The 25,269-nt window shown below is 39.9% G+C and overlaps 1 protein-coding gene across 3 annotated transcripts in view; it reads right to left on the bottom strand.

The window, feature by feature from the left end:
• PEPD (peptidase D) overlaps window positions 1–25,269 on the bottom strand; it is a 137,353-nt gene that overhangs the window by 9,752 nt on the left and 102,332 nt on the right. For all 3 annotated transcript variants that reach the window (XM_040570807.1, XM_040570809.1, XM_040570808.1), the window contains exon 13: window positions 10,295–10,479. In XM_040570807.1, coding sequence (XP_040426741.1) covers window positions 10,295–10,479 — 185 coding nt within the window. The remainder of the gene's footprint in view (window positions 1–10,294; window positions 10,480–25,269) is intronic.

The following is a 25,269-nucleotide window of genomic DNA, read 5'->3' as shown; positions in this document are numbered from 1 at the left end:
GTAAAGTAAAATGATATATGAGGACGTGCTTAGTCAAGGAATTAGAAACACTGCAAAGACTAGTTCAGGATATTAATTTTCTTCCCCCAAATGTGCCAGGTATTGCAACATCTGAATAAATATATCTTGATCCCACTAGTTTTTTGAAAATCCTTTGCAACTGTAGCAAAATTTCATCAACAAATATTGTGATGACCAGCAAACAGATCACAGGCCTGCCAGCTTACAAACATGTACACACGTTGAACTTCACTCACGAAAACTTTTCCGAACTAGCCAGTCAAAGGTTAGTGGGTTTGCAAGACAAAGGCTTTATTTATCTGGTCTCCAGGTCGCTTTCCCAAGGCTTCTCATGGCCAAAGTCATCATAGTTTTCCTGTCGGTAGCAGGCTGACTCTTTTCAAAAGCACCAGCACTGTAACTAGTACCAGTTGGATGAAACATCCCCTTCTGGAAGGGGAAGCACATTGCGGGGACGCTACCCTCTGCTCCTGGCAGCCAGGGCTGCGCGTCCTGGCACAGCTGCACTCCTGCATTTCTTCCACGCCTCTGGAAGAAGTGCCATGAGGCCGGGGGGAGGCAGGGGCATACCCTGCATATTAGCCACGTTTTAATCTCACTGAATCGCTCCCTCTTCAAAGTGTGTCTAACCCCACAGCACTGTTTGCTCTTGAGCTCCACTTTCAGTTCAGAGAAAGCCTACCTCACAGGAGCAGAACCTGCAATAGCCACTCAGCACTGTTTGTTTTGTTCTCACCGGTCACCCAAGCAATAACGGGGTTTCTTTTTTTTCCTTTGCAGAGCTATTCTGTCCCAATGCATGACATCTTACAGTAGCCAAGGTTTTCAGAGCTAACCAGCTTGGGCATCTGCATGTGCCCATTTTTCAGAAATGCTGAGCATATGCAGCTCTTGGTGCCCTTGTAAGCCAGGCCAATGGGATGCAGCAAACGTACTCTGACCATTTTCACTGTATAATTGATACCTTCCATTCCAAACATTCAATCCACGCTTTCCATGTTACATTAAAATCAGAAAGCACAATTTTGATGTACTGAGGCCAGGAAACACGAATAGTCTGATATTAAAGCACAGCACTTTGCATTTAAATTCTTATCAAAAATCAAAGAAAATCAATATATTTCTAAACTAGAAACAATAACTGTGCAGAAATGGAGCCATTTTTCTTTTTGTTGCTGCCCCATGGGGTTTGGCATCTCACACATTCATTGTAATGCGTAAAGGAAATGAGGGCATCCAATCTTGTGGATTAATCTTTCCATGAGCTGTAAACAATTAGATTAGTGTCTGGACCTTTTGGTGTGTTGCCAACTATCTATCGGCTGCTTTACAACAAACAACCCATATTTGGCTTTTAAGTGTACTTCCCTTCAATTCTGTTTGTAAATGCCTTTTCTAAGGCAGTCAATCCAAGACAGATGCTAGAAAGATGAATGCACAGTGAGAAAAACAATGGCAAACATCCTCTGAAGGCAGCGCTGGCACTGCGTGTGCATTTTTTGCCTTTTCTTAAAGCAAAGGAGATTTAACACCAGGTGTGATGATCGAGCCTGGATGCCCACCTCAGGTCTCTCCATACAAGCGCTAAACCAACACTCAGATGCTTTGTCTGGACAGTCTGCAGTCTGATTCTGCTTTTAGCATTCCCTCCAGGAAGCTAACAACACGCTTACAGCCAACAAGCAAGAGCGAGGGACACACAAGTGGATGCCCTCGGAGGTGGAAGCTCGCTGGACAGTCACCAACAAAGGGAGCAGCCCCCAGTCCTGCTCCTACAGAAGCAGAAGGAATTCACAAGCTTTCTGATACTCCCTCAATCCTAGCAACTCCACATTTTGTTAGCTCCTGGTTTCATCTTCATATCCTTGGATTTTGTGGGTACTGAAGCCACTGGGTAAATGGCAGCAGCTGCATTTCTTCCACGAAAGCATCTTTTATGGGCCTTTGGAGAAAGGGTAACTGCTCAGCTTATCAAGGACAGCAAGCAGGACACCAGTGGGTGGGCATGTGGCAGGGAAGCCCTACCTGCCCCTTTAGTAGAGTCTGGCAAGGTGTTCACTAAGAGATGCGTGAAATGGAAGAGGAGAAGCGGGTTTCTGGCTGTCACCTGTATGTGGCCATGCATACACAGTCTGTCTCACGTGAAGCTGAAGGAAAAGTTGTGCTGAGGAAGGGCAAGAGCACGGCAGGGAAGATGATCATGTGGGGGTGATGACAAAATTCCTTCTTTTGAGAGCAGCGCTGGATTAAAACATACATAAAGCTATGGCCTCAGCATCCCCAGTGACATCTGAGGCACTTGTGACTATCTCGGTAGTGACTATCTCGGTAGGTACCATGTCCACCAGCTCTGCTTTGGTGGTTTACAGAACCAGGACAACTGAGGACTCTTCTAACGACTGAGACACCTCCCTCCCCAAACAGAAGGTGAGAGGTCTGAAACAAGGACACTGCCATGTCCCATCATCATGTCAAACCCTGTTGAGAGCAAAGCCTGCTGGGGAAACCTCGCTCTGCTGGTATGAATCCTCTGCTGTTAACAGATTTCCTTCTGTGTAAGGAGGAAGCTTCCACGTATTTTGCAACTAGACAGCTAATGCCTTGTTTTCAACAATAACCATGATGTTGTTTTGGAGTTAGATGAAATGAAGAGTAAAAGTCTGAATGCCGGAGCAGCAGTTGTGGATATCTGTTTCTATTATTGTTATATCCTGGAGGCCTGGCCATAGATCAGGACCCTGCCGCACTCAGTGCTGTATGTACAATGGTAAAGCATAAGATGGTACAAAAAAAAAGAATAGAGAATAATCTAGAAAATATTAACACCTAGGCATCCAAAAAGAGACTCCTAGTGATATTTTGGGAATATTACTTTTCAAAGAACTGTTTATTTTCCTGTATAATGCAACAAAAAACTATATCCAAAACCATTTTCTAAGACTGATTTTATTTGGAGGTTCTGCTCACATTTTAAAATTGAGACACTCCCACAGTAAGCACAGATGTATGACACTGTCATTTGTGACTGTACTCCTGCCAAGAACATCAGATTCCAATTAATGGTTCACGTAAGGTAACAAAAAACAGCATGTCTAGGCAATAAGGACTGTCAAGGGAACAAGAGAATTATTATGTAAACTGATTTCATTACTATGTAAGCAAAATAAAAGTTCAAATTAAGTTAAGTGGAGAGTAATATAAAATATAGATCTATTTTTGGAATAAGGAGGGAATTAGGAAGTATGCAGATATGCCTAATGCTCAGGAAATTAGTTACGGAAGACTAGAAGTTGCAAATATCCCCAGAATCCAATGTAAGGATGAATAGCTAACTGCTTTTAAGCAGCTCAGTGGTTAACGGTGGTACATGTTGCTTCTTCTATGGAAGAACTGCAATGCGCATCAGGATGGATCTTGTCCCACAGCCACCAGCTACCAGGCACAATGATGGGAAGCACAAAGAGCTCTTGGACCCCTTGGGTGAGACTGATCTTGGGTCTGTCTTTAGATCAGCTCAGAAGAAAAACACATAGGTGATGTCTCTGCTGGCTGCTCATCTCCTACAGATCCAATACACCAGCTGGCGATGCACAAACACAGAAACCAGGGCTGCAAGGCTTAGCTGGCATCACCCACAAGTTTTCTCAAGCCAGCAATAGCAGCAAAACACAGCCACAGCAGAGATCACCAAAGCTATTCATAACTGCAAATACTGAGCGACACAAAACTAGTTTCTGGTGCTTTTTTCCAGTTAAATCATCACAGAACTTCTCTGAGCCTGACAAATGAGACTGTCCCATTTGGACCACATCCGATACAGTGAAGTCCTAACCGTTTTACCAAATTGAGTTCAATCAAATATTTAATTCAACAGAATACCAACGCTGTATTGAGATTATACAAAATTAACACTGAAGTGAAATCTCAGCTCTTTCCCTCTTCCCCATTCTCCCACTGTGTATACCCAACATCTAATTAGCTCATTTATTGTAAAAAGAATGGAGCCCTATGTGGCTAGTAAAATAGAAGGCTTGAATTCCATTTCACTTGTCTCCTGGTCCCTTCCCTCTCAGCCCTTGTTTCTCTAGCTGAGTGCTGCTAATGAAGATTACTTTATTCAGTCTGTCCCGCTTCTCCCCAGCAGCCTGAGCTGCCTATAGTCACCTGAAGGTACTGCTAGTCGTGCCTTTGAAATCAGCAGCAGGTTACCCGAGAACATGCCCCAAGCATCACATACCACTTGTGGCATTTGCAAGTCAAAGCTTCCACTTCTGCACGAGAATCTAATTACCAGCTGGAGCTTCTGGGACACAGCTCAAAGTTAATATTGGGGGAATGAAGGGCAAATGATATTAACTGGCTATTTTTATTTGGAACATTTTTGTTCTTTTCCTAGGTATTAACTGTGGTATCAGGTTTAAACTGCCTGGTAAGTTTCCTGCTATTGCAGGGAGTGAGGAAGAATCACCTGTCACTTAGTGCAGGTAACTCTGCCAGCTCAGATACAGCTGAATCAGCTGAAACAGCGGAGTCAGATACAGCTGAATTTCGATCCATTGCTTTAACGTGGTTCCGTCCAGAACTTCACCTGTCATTTTTACTGCCTGATCCCCAGATGTCACCAACCTCCATTGCTATCATAACGGAAACAATGCAATGTACAGATTTTGTCTTTTTTTTTTCTTAAAACCTAGGAGTGAGAGAAATAGAGCAAATAGTAAAAATCACTAACTTAACAACTACAGCATAAATCTGGAAGATGAGGAAAATACTATTTAGATAGATAGGTTATTTAGATAGATAATTCATAAGAATTTGGATAAAAAGTTTCAAAAGCCAACAGCAACTCTGCTTTAAGATGAGACCCAGGACAAGCACTGTTTTAAAATGTAACAGATGTGTCTTTTTGTGACATAAACAAAACATACATAGGCTATAGCCTTAAGTGAAAGGCATTTTTCTTTTGTGGATCTTTTGATACTTGGAATACTTGGATATTAATAAAAATTGCATAGCAAAACCCCCCTGAAGTGTATCCCATGACACTTTATACACCTTACTTTTACATATAGTTGAAGCCTGAACTGTGTTATCTTGGTTTTAGATTCCTCCTGCACGTAGAATGACTTGCTCAAAAACACAAGTTCTGTTAGGCCCTGCTAAACTTTCAGAAAGATTTGGACAACAAATATTCAGATAAAAGCTCTCTTAGCACACAAAGTGTTTTGCAACAAACTTCAACAAGTAAAACAAACATAAGCAAGTATCTCCTTCAAAAAAAACCAAACACTAGAATTAATGAAACCCAATCCAAGCAATAAAAAAAACAAGTCCACAGCACTTTCTTTCTCAGAGGAAGAGGGGAATCCCTGTGGGGAGACAGGCCAAGGTCTGCACCAGGCACTGCACTGACACAACACCTGGACATTCCCTCCTGTTCTGCCTTTGCCCGAGTCCTAAGTTTCCAAGAACACCTACACTCCAGCATCAGTCCCTGCAGGGAAAGGCTGCTGGGACCTGATCACAACTTTTCTGAGCACGTGAAAGATGTGACAGCTAGGGTAAGAAGATCTATTAACCTAACTCTGGGAGGGGTTTCAAATCCCACAGAAGAACCTTTAGTGCCACAGGAAACTTTACTAGTGTTTGACCCAACGCAGACGAGAAGCACTCTGGATTTCAGTGCTATTCTGCATGGAAATGCTGCAGAATTGAAAGCCTTTACCAGTTTGGTTTTCGCCTGCACTCTGCCTGCTCAGTGGCCCACCCAACCACACGGCTCTGCTATTGCTATAAAAGAATGCAAAGAATCAAAAGAAAGTGATTCAAGGGGACCCCATGAGGCATAAGAAGCAAATTTCTCGTATCTTTTCTCAAGGCATACAAAACTGACTACAAGAAAAAAAATGCTAAAACTGGTAAAAGGCCCTTTTCCTCCTTGCTCATTTAAGTGCCTACCATACAGGTTGTTTCATGTTTGCAGGTCCTAGGTACACAAAGCTGCAGCAAGGCTTTGCAAGGTTATGACCAAGTGAAGCAATTTGCATCACTGGGGCTCCACATAACAGCTTTAGGCTCCTTGGTAAATTCACCTCATCCTCTGCTTCTTAAAGGAAAAAAACATTAATGCATCATTTGCAATGCTAACCACAAAAAAATGAAATCTTCTGCTTCAGCATAAACTAGGATACAAAAGGAAAATAATTTTTGCCAGAACAAGAAAGGGAACAAGATTATTCCTGCATTCTCTAGTACGTTTGGCGACCTAAATCCCCAGTCATCTGGGACCTGGCAGAAAGCTTTCTGTTTGAGCCAGACGTAGCCTGCACACCTCTCCGAACAGCAGAGATGTTCCCCGAGCACGCACAGTCATGGAGGACATGGATAACTCCAGGATCAAAACAAACCGCTAACCTTAATTTGCTGATGCAGAATAGCAATGAAAGGATCAGCTTTTCATGAGAATAGAGAACTGAATTAAAACTTTAAACTAAGGTAAATCTTGTAATTTTAAAAGACAAAACAAAATGAAACTCTTAATTCACAAGATGTTAAAATCACAGTAGTTATTAACCTAACTTAAATTAACTGGCTTATTATTACAGAAAGTCATCAAATGTACTTAGCATTCTTCAGAGCCTTACAGTCAATTAATATAACATGAAATTGAATCAACTTAAGCATCTAGAGACACAGAACCTAGATTTAAATGAAAACTTCAGCCCCATCTACCTCAGGGTCTGAAAATTTGGGATCACCTACCACATTTTCTCAGTTGCAACAGGCACAAACCCTCATTTATATCCCATATCGAATTTACCCAGAAACAAATGAAAGAGTGTGGGAAAACCACCTCCATGATTAAATTTTACAGCTGAAGCTAAACCCAGTGGAGTTTTCACCCTTTGAAGCTAGCTCTTTCTGACTGAGGGCCAGATTTTCTGAAGTGATTAGTACCACTGGGGCTGGATTTTCAGAGCTGCTCAAGTTTTAGTTAGACCCTTAAAAGAAGCAGACAGATTTTCAAAGTAGTATTCAATGCTCAGCTTCCCCAGTAGGAATAACGTGGTGCACTACAGGAGGCCGCATTCTCAAAGGAGCTCTTGACAGCAGAGCACTTCTGAAAATCAGGACATTTACTTGCGTGCTTAAAGAGGGAACACCAGCGGTTATGTTCTTTTAAAAATCTTGTCCTAAACAGACTTGCTAAGCCACGTTTATAGCTGGCCAACACTCATTACTCTTTATTATGGCAATAAAGGATGGGAAATGTTATATTTTCTAATATTCAAGAGTATCCTTTACAGAAAACATGCAAACTTTTTAGTGTTTGTCAAAGAGGAAGAAAGTGCTTGTTCAGTGCTGCATGTGAAAGCAGCTTACTGGAAAAGATGAAAACCTATTATTGCCAATTCTGAAAAAAAAAAAAGCAAACCAAAAAACTTTGGCTACTAATGAATAACTAATCTAAGCTAACAATGTCTGGAAATAGTTTTTTTGGAACACACAAAACTTTGTGACGGGTAAAAATTAGGAAATTAAAGCTTATTGTATTATTCCAAATGTAACTGTTTACACTTGAGGAAAAATAATGGAATAATATCCACTTGGAAAAAGTTTTTATTTTTAAAAAATCCTTTGTAATACTCCCAGAAATTCCCTTGGCCAAAATAAAATAACTTGCTTCTTAACCAGTTAGAAAAAAAGAGCATGATACATGGCATAGGCTCAGCGTACAATAAACACACAAATAGCTTTATAAAGTTTCTTGTGAAAATCCTGCTAGGTAGTAAACGTTTAGAACACACCAAAAATCACTCCACAGTCCACTTGATTCTTTCAAAACACATTTTCTCATGAAACAACAAGCCATAGATAAAAAAGCCTTCTCCTATTTAATACGGACACATATCAGACTCACGAGAAGAGTCCAGTTGCTCACGTTTAGATTTGCTTGGGGAAAACCTCATCCCCTGAAGCCTCCCAGTGCCACCCGGGAGCTGCAGCCCCATGGCTTCCTGCTGCCACAGGCAGAACTGTGCCTCCCATTAGAGGCTCAAGCCCAGAAGCACCTAACGCAGTTCATGCCGCTGACAGGCTTTTGATGTGGATTTTCCACCATCAGGTGCTCTGACGCTCGCGTACCTCACCTTAGCCAAATGACCCAATACAAGGAATCTCATGCTCTGGGTCAGAAGAGATGTGACAGGTCTAACACAGGTGGAATCAATGCTGCAGAGAGACTTTAAAGGGGCTTCTCTTCTACAGAAGCCCAAATTCATTGTTTTTCAAACTAAGCTGATGCCACACAGCCATCTACCTGCACATTTATATGCCAAGACAGGTCTTCAGTTATTTGTTCATGAGTTCACATATATGCTTCCCCCGTATTCAGGAAATTTGTTATTTAGGATCAGATTTTGAAAGGGAATTAGCCATGCAAATATTTTTCATTTAAGAATGTAGTTGCATGTCTACACAAATTTAACATTTGCAAGTATAAAATTCTCTATCTGCATAGAGCTCTGGTATTTTTTACAGACCTTCAATATAAAAGCGGAGAGTGTAACTTGTATGAAAATTGAATCCCTAAATCTAGTTTTATCTATAAGAGGTTGCTCTTACAGAACTCTGGATGGATCAGAACGCTCTCAGAAAAAATGTCTCTTAAATTATATAAAAAAATATAAATAAAAAGCCAACACGGTACTTTTCATTCTCTTAATTCTTCTCACTTGTTCCTAAAATTTAGTTCTCTCTACCGTACCAAGTCTTGAACATATGCTCAAGTTTCAGCAACTGCACCAAATCCATCAAGGTTATTCACAACGTAAGCGAAAACGATGTAAGCAGAGGCATGCAACACTGGGGTCCTGGATTTCAAAGTCCATGAATTCTCCCAAGTCACCACATCCCCTGCGCTTTGCTGAATGCCTTCCATTTATACACAGAGAGAATGCACTTGGGAGAGAGAGAGGAGGGGAAACATCCATCCTGTCTGTATTAGCTAGTGAAGAAACCTTAAAATCAGCATAGGGTTGCTTTTGATTTTTGTTTCGTTTTTATTACATGTAAGTATAATAGCTGATGCCAATACATTGTCATCACAGTACTGTGTGTCAACAACAATTATCTTGTAGTGTTTAAAAATAACAAGTACCCTCAAATATTATATCCTGTTTCTTCCCTCTGCAAAAGCAAAATCAGCAAGAGCAGCTGTTATGCAGCCCATGCATCCAACATGAACAAGCTTCTAAATATGCTTAAACCTTACCTAAGAAGTTTTTACTTTTTTTTTTTTTTTTTGGTTCATGTGGGAGAACTACCTTACATAAGAAAGAAAGAAATCCACTGATCTGTTCACATATTATATTATTGAAAACCCTTAAACAGTCAGCCTCATATAACCAAAATGTAACACAGAAAATCCTTCTGAAATCTTTCTGAAGCTACTGTAAACTTCCTTTTTGTATTCAAATGTTAAGTTCAATTTCCTTATGGAGGGTTTATTTTTTTTCAGTATCATTGCAAGCATCTTATCATTGGGTACAGAATTTTACCTATTCTGCTTTCAGACTGCAGTCACAAACCATTGTGTTAATTCAAGGGAAAAGGTAATCACTTTGTGATTTCTGCAGAAACTCAAATACAAGAGATCATGCTTTCACATTTGCAAAAACTGGGAGACTTTATGGATACTTCCCTTCTATTCCCGTTCCAGGACAACACATCTACATCGATGCCCATGTGGACAGTAGAGATTAAAGTTCAAGACAGGAATATAAACCAGCTTGTTTCCATATGCCACAGCCATCAGGAATTACTAGCCCAGTTACAACAGTGGGTTCCCACAGCTGTCTCATCTGGAACAGAGCAAGTGAGTCCTCTCACTACAGGTTTCATGCGGCTCAGGTACACTACATAGCTCTCTGTCATGGCATAGCTATGCCTGAGTGACATATGTTACAATGGTGAATCTAGGAGGTACACCACAATGTATATAGAAATTGAACAGATGAAGAATGCCCAGAGGGCAGCATCAGTTGAGTTCTCCCTACAAGCAATTTTTATTTCAATGAAATAATAAATTCCCCTTAAGTGAACTGCATAAAATATCACTAGGATACACAAAATATCAAAAGGATACACTTAAATGCACCTCTGTTCCACCTCTGAGAAGATGTAACCGACTAATCACGCATTAGCTAAGAGAAACGCTGATCGAATCAGAGGGGTTAATCTATGAGGCCGTTGAGAATGGACTAACACTAACCTCTGGGTAGCCTCCAACGTCATGCACATCGATTCCAAGTAGATGTCCAAGTCCGTGTGGCATAAATATTGCACCCAGATGAACCTTCACCATGTCATCTACATTGCCTTTCAGAATGCCAATTTTTGTCAACTCCTCCAGATGGACTCTGTCAGCCAGACGGTGCATATCAGGCCAGGCGACCCCTTAGAGAGCAGAAACAAGCAGCTGAATTAACTATTGCTAGAAGTTTTTAAAGACAACTTTCAAAAAGCAGATGTAACACGTGTTTATATAAAAAACAAAGGTGGAAAGAGCAACTACATTAGCACAAAAATACTTTAAACAAGACAAAATTATCTTAAAATGCATGCGAAGCACAGAAAACTACAAGCAAGAGGAACAGCATCATCCTATAATTCAGCTCCACATGAAAAAAATTAAGATGCTGCATCTATGTCTATGCAGATGCATAAGTATCAGTGAGGTTTTCAAAAGAATATGAACTGTACAATGCAATTATTTAAAACACAGCATAAAATATTACCATACCTATTATTTTCAATAATTATTATATCCATTTACAGCATTTGAGATGGACAGTACTTTTCTATGTACGTGGAAGATTTAAAGCCCACATCGTTTGGCAAAGGCACTCTCCAGAAATTAATGATTCCCTTGTGTTAATGGGCTGCATAAAACACAAGTCCTCTAATACACATACTAACACAGCATTACAAAATACTGTTGGTTGACTAGAGACAGCGTGCCAGGATGCATTAGATTTCTATTATTTTGGTATAGGATACAATTTTGTTTGACAAACTGCTGGGGGGAGGAGGGAGGAAGAAAGCAGCTCTTTTGTTAGTAACACAGTACTGTCTTAATTAGTTCACCATGGCTTTGAGTCATCAACAGAGCAGTTGCAGAGTCAAGACAACTAGGGCTAAGGTACAGTAAAAGAATATTTTCCTTGTTCATTTTTGGCATGATTAAATAAATAAAACCCCAGCAATTTTTAAGGCCAAAGCCCCATCAAATTCCATTTGCTTTAATCCAGTTAAACACACAGCTTTAGGGTCTTGTGAACTTTAACGTCATATCAAAATTACATTAGCAGTTATTGTTAAAAGTACTGAGGCTTCAAAAACTGAAATAAAATGAACCTATGGGAGGGTTTCAATAAAATTCAGTTCTCTTACACGGCTCTGATATAAAGGTCAGAAACAAACTGAAGACAAGTGGCTGCTGCATACTGCATGCCGTCCACACCACCAGCAATGTACCTTAAAGCTCCCACCAGCACTGCCTAGAATTGGTTCAGCACGCAAATTAACACGCCAGCTCCTTTTTCTCCCTCAGATGTCTGTGCTATCACCTCTTCAGCCTGCTGTCTGCAGGCAGCTGAAGAAGCACCTTCCCAAACAGTACCACAAGGCCAAGGTGTGCCGCACAGCACACTGTACAAATCCTGTTTTCTCCCAAAAGCCAACAACACTCAAGTGAGTGATGCTCATCCACAAAACTCATGCAGTTTTCCCGTTCAAAATGTGCCGTCTTGTGTTTGTTTCCCCTTAGAAACAAATTTAGATTTTTCCTTCAGTAAGTATAAATATAGCTATAACCATCTGTTCTTTGCTGTGATCAACGTAATTATATTTTAAAAGCATTTCAATGTTATCTTTTTTGGACATTGACTGTACTGCAATTTTCACTTCTTTACATTCACCCGAAGTTATTTCACAACTATCTCACAATAGATTCCAATCCATATGATAAATTGAAACCACTACAATCTACCACACAGATGTTACTGATATCAAACTGGCAGTATTACTGAATCACGGCTGTTTTCCTGTTTATTCTGTAGCTGTAGGAATACAGGATTTTTGTATGTACCTCCCAGTTCAGCTTCCACACTTGGTGATCAACTCAGACTGCTCTAAAAATTTTCAGTATTCTTTCTGGGGGAAATCAGACTTTTTTTTTGAGAACTCTCCCATGATTTCTTAGCTGAGTATTACTATAAGTCTTCTATTTTCATCTCCACAGCTGCAAAGCTACGTATCATATCTGACCCTGGTCAACTATTTGAAGCCTCCATCCTCTTTTGATGTAAACAAAGGTCACAATTCTGCAGCTGTAAGACAAAGCACAACTGTGTCCCGGATGCTCTGCATAAACACAAAATGAGGTGCCTGGGAGAAGAACTGAAGATGAGGTGTCTGCTGCTCGCAATAAAGCTTCCCTCCACAGCTGTGCTGGTGCTATGTGTCTCAATCCAAACCCACGGACTCCACTTAAAGAGATACAGAGACCTTTTATCAAGCTCAGGAAGAGATGCAACTAATAAGAGACAGGATTAAACTGTTCATAAAGTTAAAAAAAACAGAAAACACAAAGAACACATATCCATTTTTCTGCAGAAGTTTAATAGAGCAGATCAACGATACTACTCCCTAACTGGAAAGACTACCGTGTTTGTAAATCCTGAATATCTGACCAATAAATCCAATACAGCCCATTTATCCCCTCCCCTCTACTTTTTTCTGTTTGCCCTCACAGAGAAAACACATGGCTATTTGCCCTCTTCCCCTCCCACTGGAGCTCTGTCTTCTCCATGCTTCGGTTTTCATCCCTCTTATCTTTTCATTAGAGACTGAGGACAACAAAAAGCTGCACTGCAAAATAAATTACGAAGCCAGATGGAAATCTTGCAGCTTCGGGCTCTCTGTTGGAATAAGGGCAGTGATACATCTATCTTCTAGCCACTGCCATCAGCTTTGCTAGCTGGGGGAAGCGCTGCAGCTCCGGCTCTGAGACGCATGCTGCAGGAGCTGGGCAGAACGCTGGGACAGCACGGCCAGAGGGAGGCCGTCAGACTGCTGGAGGCGCCCTGCTAACTACAGCTAATCCCAGTGTGCAAGTAAATAGAAATTGGTGGTCAAAGCATCTTAGTGAAAGACAAAGTTGAGATGCACTGCACTGTCTGTTTTACTGCCTGGCTTTGTGTTTCATTCTATCATGACTCTGAGCGTGGTGGGATTTTGCATTATTAGGCCACTCTCCTCCAAACCACTTAACCTACAACAGTCATACATATGTAGGCTATTATTAGTGTTCCAAGACAAAATGTGAAGACATTTTTGAGCTAAGTAGAGATAGTGAACCAAGTGGAGTGACCCCACTGCATTTCAATTAAAAAATGGTGATATCCTTGTCTTGTTTGCTACAAACTGACTCCCATCACACTAGGAATAAACTTTGATAATTAAGTGCAAACAGATCCTCCCCCCCGCCCCCCCCTCGCTTTTTAAACAGGGGATTTGACAGGCAAGGAGGACTTGAACATCGATTTTTCTTCAAACATTTCCTACTACCCTTATAGTCTCAAAAGCATTAAAAGAAACAACTACTTTTCAGTAATACGGGAACTTCTTAGAAGCACTGGAGAGTCTATTGAAGGAAAGAAGCTGTCCTAATTCTATAAAGATCTTAGTACTTTTTTTGCTTAAAGTATATTCACATGATGCACAGATTTAATATACAACTCTTCAGATTTGTTTTAAACTTAAAATAGTGTTAGATTTACCTAGCAATTGGAATCTTTACAATACAATGGCCTATCCAAACCTGTCTCTGGGACTGGCTATAGCATGTCTGTACCTAACTGTATTTTAAGTTAACTAGTACATATACCTGAAGTACAAAATTAAATTTTCCTATGTAAATACTGAACTTCCAATAAATGTGAGAAGCACAGAAAGGAGGAAAAATTAAATATCATGGCTATCTTTGCTAGGAAAGCCATGGACAGGATTTCTTCAGTACGCTTCTCATCAGTTTTTTGGATTAACCATGCTCAGAGCATAGAGAGCTCTGTCACCTGCTGCAAGCTGAAACAGCAGAAGTCAAACACTGTATTAACATTCTTGTAGCAAGATGGAAAAAGTTAAAAAACAACTAAAAACCACAAAGAACTTCCACACAAGTGGATCTAACATCAGTTGTATGTGTTACTGCAACAGCTGATGGTGTTGCAACACCAATCTGCATTAGCCTCACACCACCAATCACCCACTAGGATATTTTACTGATTTATTATTCAGGACTATTATTTTTAAGCTTTGGAGAAGATTATCAAAGTTGCAGACACGTTTTTTGTGTAAAAAGGTTAGTTCCATTATTATCTTTAAGCCATTTTATAAACCAATTATACTTACTGACAGATGGGGTTTAGAAAGCTAGATTGGAGGGTCCTTGGACTTTGAAAGCTTGTACCAAAATGAGTCTGCAGTCAGGAAAATCTGCTGATGATGTGTCTGCTCCATTCTTAATTCTCTGCCAAACGAGATACTGGGTAATACAGGTCACTGAACCAACAGCTGGCTCCCCAGGAAAGCTCAGTTACCAAGGCTCGTTAGGCTGCAATTCATTACCTGCCATGTAGCATACGCTTGGGCAAAAGGCCAGGGCAAAAAACACCACACGCAACCTAAGTATTTGACATCCCTTGAGTTATAAAGTGAACTACACAGCAATGACCAGAGGTGCATATGTCCAATACTGAAATGTGACAGACCATAGATTAATTAAAAAATATATTAACTATAAAGGCTATTAATTTTCAGAGGCAGGTACCAACTACTATATTACTGTACTAACAGTATAACAGAGCTTCACAGAAGCGTGAGGTACCGTGTTTAAAAATGGCAAACTTCATACATTAAGTTTATTACACTTTTTTTTTTTTCTAATTTGATCCCATCAACCTGAATGTTACCCAATAGTCTTAGATAATTGCTGTGTCAGAAAAGGGAAAGATAAAATGTGTATTGTTTTACTTCCCTGAAAGTATTTCCCCTCTGATTTTCTGTTTGACAAAACCACCAAATTTCAGATAAAACACTATGTTTTCAGGACTCAGAAAGATCTCATAAGGACACCTTTTTGAGCGTTCTACTGATGGGGAAGACTTTTGTTCCAAAAGAAAGAAAAGAAATGCTTCTAGTGAAACCTGCAATTAAAAACATACCTATCTTTTAATGAACATGGCATAACTTTCTAAATAGTAGAATTAAAAATGAGTTGCTGTATCACACCACAACCTGTTCCTCAGTTGCTGCTACCTCACTGTTATTTTCATTCAAGGGATTATTTTCTGATGCTTTATTAGAAGCCATTCTAGAATGTAAAGCAGAAGCAGCATACAAAAGTAATTTGGAATTACTGCGTACTATTTAGCTACTTTGGTCGGAAAGTGCTCTGGAAAGGCCTAACAGGATTTTTTTGGCTGCTACTTAGGGTACTTTGTGGTTGTAATGTGACAATGATTAAACCACAAATGATTTAGCAGGGTTTTTTTTGTTGTTGTAGGGTGGGTTTTTTTTTTTTTGCCAGCACAGATGTCACAATCCTACTAAAAAAATTAGTATGGCAAGGTTATAGGAACTTCTCCCCAAATTGCGCTAAGGTTAAGCTACATTTTATTTCTGAGAGTCCACAGACAAGGGCAAAAGGCCTGATGTCCCCTGGCAGTGCCACTGAAATGCAGACACAACATGCAATCCCTGTCCAGCCAACAAACCGCTGGAACAGCTTAAGACCTGCCAACAGGCAGTAACCATATCAGACAAAACAATAGGTCCTTAAAAATTCTAATCAAACCCAGTTTAAAAAACAAACCAAAACATTGTTTAAATCATAGAAATGATTATTTCTTTCCTCTTCACTTGGGTGCTAGAGAAGAATTTGTTGCCTTTCTGATTTTCACGCTTTTCTTTTGGCACACTAGATCAGAGAGCAAACAGTCGCTTGGGTTTCCAGCCAGGTAAGGCAACTCTGGGCGACAGGGCATAGAAACCAAGAGCAAGAAACCAGAAGTCTGTACTCAAGCACTGACAGCATCTGGGCAACAGTGAGGCTGTTCTCAGCTCCATACCTTATGTAGATAATTGCCTGTACAAGTCACAGCCAGCATCAGACAAAAAACTCATCCCTCAACCCCCCAGTAAGATGTACCTGGCTGACAGGAGCAGGAGCTGCTATAGGGAAACAGTGATGGCCCCACTACCTCCAAAATACCGACCACATCTTCAAAAGGCTGAATTAATAGCCTTGTACTCCTGGGTTGTATCATGGTATTTCTTCTGCATCAGTATCACAGCTGTTTTAGGGGGGTAAAACCCATCCTCTCCATTATAAAGTCTACATACGATGCTCTAAAACACATCACAGGGATCATCAAGATCTTAAGAAAAGCAATTTCAACAGATGCAGATGTGGAGCAAGTGGAAGGATTTTTTTCATGTCTGGAAAGCTGCAATATTCAGATTGAGCAGCACTGTCAGACACTACGAATTTCACTGCATGCTTCTTCCACATAGGTTTATGTTGAAAAGAGGAAAAGGCTTGGGGGAAGGCAGAAAGTGCCCAGAGGGAGTGATTGTGGTGTGGAAACTTATCAATCTTTGAAGCTTAGAAAAGACTCTGTTTAGATAAGATTCAGGGCAAACAGAATAATCTGTCTAGCAGGTTTGCACTCTGACAGCTACAGCTGATATAGTGTCAAGATTGAAAGACTCACGAACTTTGTACTCCAACTCAAATTACAACGTGTAACGTACATTTCCTGAATCCTGCACTGGAAGAAAATTAGTGCATGTCAGACCATGTAACAGGTTATTCCCCCACAGCCACTGCTAAAATCAGGACTGTACAACGTTACACTTGTACTACCTGTTACAAAATTAAGACAACAGGATTTATTTTTTTTAAGCAGTCTTAAAACATTATTCACTTGAGAGAGGCTAGAAACCTGCCACCAGTGCATGCTCTAAGACTTCTCTTTGCTTTGTACAAGTAGCATTTTTGAAGAACCACTGAAAGTAGTGGAAAAATCCACGTGCACAGCATAGCTGGAAAGCTGCAAGTTGGCCCCTGTCTCATGAAGAAACTGCCCCCAGGACTGGTCAGAGAGCTGCACACCAGGGTGACTTCAGGGCAGAAGGGCCCAACTGTCTGGAAGTGCTTGGTTTTATACACTTGGAAATAACTCAGTGTTATTTTTGTCTTACTAACATTGCAGTGGTCACTGTATGCATGGGTCAGCTCCTGTGTATTAGTCACAAACAGCAAAGAACGGCTCCCAGGTGGTTTGCAGTGAGACTCGCAGTCTGAAATCTTGCATTTCAACAGATCGTTGCTTGCACAGAGGGACTGGAGGATCTGCTGAATTTGACAGAAAAAAAAAAAAAGCCTTTTTCTTTCACCCCTTGCTGTAGGTTAATGCTATTCTGGGCAAGGGTAGGTTACATGTCTAACAATGAGCTCTCTGCTAAGCAATGACACCATATTTATGTAATAGTATCTTGCAAGAATCAAGGATTGCTACTTGACTGTCAGCACTGTTTGTGCATCCTTTACTTCCTTCAACTTTTATTTCTTAGGTGGCGACTGATGCTTTAGGCATTTATACTGACAATAACTGAATTAATTTACCACAGAAAGCTACATTACCTTTTTGGGTCAAACTCAGAAAGCCAGTAGTCAAAGGGAAACTTATTTATGAACCTTAATGCTAGCTAGAAAAATACAGCAAACTCCACTGAATAAAAAAGATAGAGAGCAGACTACAAATATTTTTTATAGCACAGATTGACAAGATTTATTTTCCAATCTGTCTTTAACACAATAACACATTCTTAGCTGCAAGGGGAAAAAAAATACTGCAGTGTCATTCAGTAGGACTTTCAAATATCAAGTACTGGTTATAACATGCCCTGAAATCATTTGTTCTTCAGGAGAATTGGTATGAAATCTTCAACTTCTGTTATTAATATTTTATGCCTGAGAATAATTTTTTTTGCTTCAGATATTACAGCACATTAATAATTATCAGCAGTGCTTTCCCTAAAATATGACCATCTGAATGGGAATAATTCATATGGGCATTTTGAAATTATACAAACTATAAACTAGACTGTGCTCCCACACCCTTCCCTGTTGTCCTATTGTCAGGAGGTCCAGTTTACAGCCCAATTTCTTTCTAAGAGTTCATCAAAATTAGCTACTGGTTTTATATAGCAAAACCAACACGTATGCCTACATGGTATTCTACTAACTACAACTCTGGACTACAAAAAATAAAAATCAAATGACTTGTATGCAAAAAAACACCCACTGCATGTGAATGAGAACCTTATTTGGGAGGAATAAATATTAATAACAGTTTCAATTATTTTCTTTAGAGATAGTATATTTTAATCCTAGTTGAATACAGTGACAATTACTCTAAAACTATTCAAAATAGTAGCAAACAAAAATCAATGAGCTTTTAAGAAGTTACAGAACTGAAATAGACTAAAGTGCTGAAGAAGTGATCTGTATATTCACAATTTTTAATTTGCAGATATTTCTAAGCACAGCTCTGCTCAATTTAATAACAGAAACAACTGCTAGTAATATCTGTTATGTCAAATACCCTAGCTATTAGTTTCCAATTAAATAGTTCTTTAATTAATTGGGTTATTCTAATCCCTTGTCTTAGTACTATCCTGCCCAAACTAAATTTGAGTAATGTCTTTAAAAAAGAGTAGTGGAGAAGACAGAACAGGGAATCATACTAGTGTTTTGAACTCAAATCACAGCTCCTTCTGTTGTACAAAGTAGGTTACTTATGAAAGCGATGTGTTCACTAAACACTACCTCCTCCTGACAGTCACTCTGAAAATGCCATGCCTCAAATATTTACATATTTAAAAGCTTTCAAGAATACATACCATCCAAGCTTTCACATTTGGCTGTACAAAATAATACAGACCATTCACCTTCTAAATTCCCTAGGTTGAGTCCTAGGGACTCAATTCCCTCCGCTTGAGTCCTTTAGCAGCAGTCAAACAGGAAGGAGGCAAAACACTGGAAAATAAAGAGGCTGCTTTGATTTGTCCTGACGTACAACATTCCTTGGAGAGATGCATTTGGGGAAATCAGCTAATAAAGGCCTCTCTACTACAACACGTCTAAGAAGCTATACCAATGAGCAAAAATGTAAGAAATCATTAGAAAAGGAATAAAAAGTGGGCACAGTTTCACACAGTAGCTCAGCATAATACAGCTGCCCAGGAGCAGATCAAGAGGGATTAACTTTGGTTAGCATCCTGCACCTACAAATACACAGGGCTTTCTTAGCTCCTATGCCACCAAGGGGAAACCAGGAGGAGCAGCCAAACGCTCAGACTCCAGGAACGACTGCAGCAGCATCCTAAATACTAACATGCTGAGCCTCATTTTAACGGAGCCTATGGCGGGTGGCACACCATGGAGTCCATGAGTTTCTTCCTAGTGAATTCTCATGAATCTTTTTTTTTTTTTTCTCTCGTCTTTAAAGGAAGGCCTCAGTTAGACCCACAGAAGGGTTTAATGCCTTCCTCTGCATTGTATTGCACCTTACACAGTTTGGCTCTAAATTTACTGAACACAACAAAGAAATGACAGAGCAGAACTTGCTAACTTGAGAGAAAAATCTTAAAAAATTGATTCTCAACTGCAAAATGCAAGACTCAGCTTGGCGAGGCAGCTGCAGCAGGGACCATCAGCTACAGACAACTTCTAAAATCCAAGCCAGATAGTTGCTGACCTGCACTCCTGGCTGTTTGCCCCAAATGTCTCTCCTAGGTCTCAACTTCGCACCGTTCATACAGCCCCTACCACTCCATCGTTCTTACCCTCTCTCTTCACAGTTAGCTGATTTCTTCTAAACTAATCCCTCCTGAAAGTAGGGTGCTATCGCAACACTGCACACTCTCATTAGTAAAAGGACATCTTATTTACGTAAGTGTTGCTTTACCTTTTTTTGCCTGAAATGTTTTTTGGTGGTCACTTGACTGGACTTTCTTGACCAAAGATTACGTGGCAATCCTGGTACCTGAAGCAATGAAGTCTGCAATGGCTGATCTTTGATCCTTTAAGAAAAGACTTAAAGAAATGAGGTCTTCAAGCCCTTATGTAAAACTTGAGTTCTGAGAAAGTTATAAACAGGCAAGATTACTAAGGGATCTTCCAGCCTGAGTGTAGAGAAACCTGCATCTTATCAGAGATGTTAGCCCGGAGATGGAGATTCCTTTTAAGACATTCCCCAAAAGCATTTATCAGAAAAGCAAAGCCTGAAAGCCAGACACAATATGATACTCATTCCCTTGAATAGTAAAATGCTGGACTTGGGGATAAACATACAAAAGCATGAGCTCCAACTTGATAAAAAAAATAATCAGAGATACAAATCCTATAGGCCCTATAGGGGTCATCCTATGGGGAGACCCTATAGCAATGTCAACGTCCCAAGGAGGAAAGCTTTCACACTGCATATAAACTGGCTCGGTGAACAACAACTTCTGTGCATATTTGGAACAATTTTTTATTTTTCATTTTATTGAAACAAACAAACATCAATCAGCAAATATTCCCAGCTGCCCTGCTAATGTCTGAATGCAATTTGAGTTCAATGGGGACTTTTGATATACAAGCTTTTTAAAATCATATAAATGTAGAGATAGGGAATTGAGTGGTTGCCAATCTGGCCTTACTCAACTTCTTCCTTGGGAACAGTTTGCTAGACAAAGAAATCTTTTTTTTAACTGGAATTTAGGACAATAGAACTTACTGATTGAGGTGTTTAAATTCATTCTTCCTCTCTCTCTCTCCCCAAAAACACTAACACGTATAACATATTGGTAAAAGTTTTTCTTTTTTCTTTTTTTAAACATACGCAAGATTTGCAGTAGTACTAGGAATGTTAAGCACAACAAGCTCCCTTCCTTCCCATTCTCCTGGGACTTTCCATTACAGAAAAGGGAGGAATGTTCAGTGATCCCAGTGTGCAACTGCAAAGGGACAAAAATGGGAAGTTCACAATTACTCCAATACTTAGCTCATCGATCTTAAAGACACTATCTGTTTACTCTCTAATGCATTAAACCAAAATATCTTCAATTGCAAGATTTGAAGATAAGCATGCTTCCTTTTTATTTCTTCTAGGCACAGCAGCTGATTAAATGTATTTGAGTAACTAATGCTACCACTACACTGTCCTCACCTACTCAGAATTACAGAACTCCAATTCTCAAAATTCTCTAAAAGCTCAAGATAATATTCCAAATAATAACCTTCAGAAGTCACCTGACTGGCTGGGCACAGTACAAAAACACAGCCATTTGTTACAGAATAAAAAAGAAGCTATTCCACAGCAACTTCCCAAACCTCATTGTACCCATGTGTGTAACAAACAGTAAAGTATCCACTGGAGAACAGAGTGATACTCAAAGCTGGGTTACATCTGAATGTGGTTCATGCATACAAACTGCAGCATGCCACCATCCTTTGTTTGACTTGCAAATATTACCTCCCCAATTAAGAGCAAGAAGTTTCAGAGAGGGACTCGCAGCACAGCTAATTATTTTACACATTTCTACACATAGATTTGTATTAATGACAAAGAGCAAACAATACTGTTCTCTCAGGTGTAACTTATGACAAATTATTTTTTTTTTAATTTAATCAAGCTATTACACTGACATTGGATCTAACCTATGTAACTGGGGTAAACAAAACTAGACAGGAGACAGGATTTGGTAGAATGGACAGAGAGGAAAGGTTATTGCTAGCTTACGAGAAAAAAACTCAGATACCTATTCTCAATGGCAGATTGAGGATTTGACAATGTTGCCACTGGGAATTCACAATCCTTCTTGCCCCAGACACGTGTTTTATTTTTTTATTTATTTTACATACGTTCAATACTTGTTTTCCTTCTTTTTTTTCAGTGCTTGGCTTGACAATCTGGAGTCTGACTTGCAGAAATGCTAGGCACAGCTGTAACTGAGGTCAAAACAGCTGGGTTTTGAGCAGGAGCATTATGGTAAACACTTAAAGGAAAAATCTCACATGTGAGGTTTCAATCTTGGAATCCAAAATAAGTCAATAGCTTTTACACTAGCTTCTCCAGCCTGTCTGCCACTGTCTATGGAAGGGGAACTGCTGCACACTTCCACGTAACTAAGATGAAGTGCAAGCGAACTTACTGCCTGTCAAACACGTGCATACACGATGAGCACTCTGAGGAAAAACTGGTGAGGATGTTAATAATTCTGGATTCAGAGCAGGTTTTGAACAGCAGACAGTAGACAGACTGTGGGCCATGCATGGCACAAAAGGTTAAAATAAATTACTGAAAAGCTGCTCATTAGCTGAGTTTTTTCTGTTACGTGCATTGCATGAAGATAGCAACGGGGGAAACAATGGGTATCTCTGCAGTGGTACTACAGTTTTTATCATCCTAGGATGTGGAACCTCTTGATAGTCCCCACTTACTGTATTTTGGCTTACACAGTGGAGTCTTGAAGGGCTTGAGCTGAATTCGTTTCAGATGAAACCACACAGGGTAATGTGCTCCAGGAGTGCACCTAGTGTGCCTCAAACAATTTAGCAAATCCAATGAAATTGAAAAACAATACCCAACTTAGACAAATCAAGGCACTAACTTCTGGAATACTCTGAGACACTTGGCTTTACAATTTCACCATTTAAAATCCTTTACAGTATCTACATAAAGGCAAATTGTTTCTGAAATCACTGTTCTGAGGAACAAGTAGATGATGCCTCAGCCACTGAAGCAGTGGAAGTGTCAGTATTTTGCGCATCCGCCCCTGTATTTCAGTTCTGTGGAAGAGTAAATTTAACCCAGATGGACTTGACGCATTAAGAATATCCCCTAAGCAGAAATTCTGCATTCCTCTCTGACATTTTGGATCATGAGTCTGACTTTGTAGGAAAGAGACAATTACCCACTGCCACACAAGCACGCCTTTTTGACTCTTTCGCTTCAGAGACTTAGCACTGCTGCCCTTGTAAGAGAGCCACATTCAGTAGTTTCAAAATTGCTGCTTATGCAATAGAACTGAGTATGTCTTCCCTCCATTTTATTTTAAATAGATTTGGTTTGTGGCAGGAATTGTGACGGCTGCACTGAACATGGCTATAATCCCACAAAGAGCATTTAACTTTCAGAATACATTATCTGGCTTGCAGAAGGCACCTCTTTTCTTTCAGTTGAAAGGTATGAAGACCCATAGATACAATTTCAGCTGCTTGTATTTTTGGACCACACACAGGACTTACATGAGTATTTTTCTACAATAAAATGTGATGTTTTCAAGTATTTTTGAAATTATGATTGCTGTTTATATACAACAAGTATAAAAAAATGGTAGGAAGTCTACCGTCTCTCAGAAAGCATCTTCACTTGATAGTCAATCAGGTTCACACGAAAACCAAATACTCCCTGAACTATATGCATCTATATAAGATGTTTAAGGTTGCTAGCAAATGTGTGTCCTTCCAAAACCACAGTTATGTAACACAGTATTTAGTTAGTGACTCTCTCTATAGCACTTGCTTCCTATCTTGCAACAAGAAAGACTCTGGGAATCATTAACCTTCCGAAGACAACAACTAGATGTCCCCTGTGACCCTTTGCCACAAGGCACAACTAAGGCCCCAGTTCTGCAGCTGGAGATAAATAACATTTTTTACAGTTGCTGACTTTGCTGTGTAACTTCTTTTTACTCAGCCTGCCACACTAATGGTTACTGTCATGTGAGCCAAGTCACTTGACTGTCTTTTTCCCTCTTTTGATCTTAGGAACCCTGGAAAATGAAGACAAACAAAAATAATAGCAAAATAAGCAAGGGCTCCATAATTCAGAAAATCTGACTAAAACATGATGGGGCTGGGTTTTACATTTACTGCCTCTAAACCCACAAACTTCTTTGCCTCCTTATTAGGATACCTAAAGTATTTACTTTCTGTTAGATGGGGAGCAGAGATACTTGAAAGCTGAATTCACATCACTCCTTGCTGCTCCCCTTTGTGACAGTAACAGACCCACCCAGGGACTGATCCTGGTGCTTTAGTCAATGAGCTAACAAGTGAGATTTGTTCAACCAGGGTAAGGAAGCTGCAGCCTCTCCCACAGACAATGCTTTCCCTGTACAGCAGTAGCAACACATCCAGTTTGCACACACCCCTTCAGGGGGGCTCGGGGCTTTCTCAACAGCCCAAGCAGTTTGTCACACTGGAAAGTCATTGCAGACACTGTAAATACTTGCCTGCCAGCTACCTATCTTAAATGGTTTATATCATTTTCAGTAGTAAAGAGTCTTGGTCTTTAGGGTGTTTCCTCCTCATAGGAGGAAAATATTTTTAAAAGCTTTTTTTTTTTTTCTCTCCAGTGGACAGAAGGGTTAAAGAGAACACAAAACCTGCAAAAAGAACACATGTACAAGGCATATGGACCTAAAAAGCATACTTTTCCAGAGGGTGAATATTTCTGCACATTGCAGGACTCTATTCAGAACTGTAATTCAACACAATACAAAAGGGACAGGTTGCATTTCACCACACAGTAGTACCAGGTGAACCAAATCAATGAACCAGTCCACAGAATGTGCATTTAATCTGCTTTCTGTGGCGAGAAAATTCATGATTACTAGCCTCATGAGCAGAAAAAATGCATTTGCACCATTCTTCTAAACAGGCAAGAAAACTAAAGCACAGCGAGAGAACAGAAAGTTCAGTCCCGTCCCAACATTCTTCTTCATTCAGTCTTCTCCCCAACATTAAGAATTATTTCTCTTGAAAACTGTCTATAAATCTCAAGCTCCCAAGGCTAGTAAATAATCCTTGCAACCAATCTGCAGAATTAAGCTTAGTATGTCCTTATTTTCTGATACTGTAAATAAATCGATAAGTTAACTGAGGAATTCTCCACAACATTCTGAGTACAGAATCATATTAGCTCTTAAGTTCTGAAGATAGTCCACAATTTATTAGTGCAAAATACTGATAAATACCACACAAGAGGTGACACTGAAATGTGAGCAAAATGTGAAGATGAATGGGAACAGGATTCTTCAGGGGAGAAACAGCAGATGATGGAATAT

The sequence above is a fragment of the Cygnus olor genome, chromosome 12, assembly GCF_009769625.2.
Source record: "Cygnus olor isolate bCygOlo1 chromosome 12, bCygOlo1.pri.v2, whole genome shotgun sequence".
Lineage (NCBI taxonomy): Eukaryota > Metazoa > Chordata > Aves > Anseriformes > Anatidae > Cygnus > Cygnus olor.
This window is presented reverse-complemented; position numbering and strand designations above follow the sequence as displayed.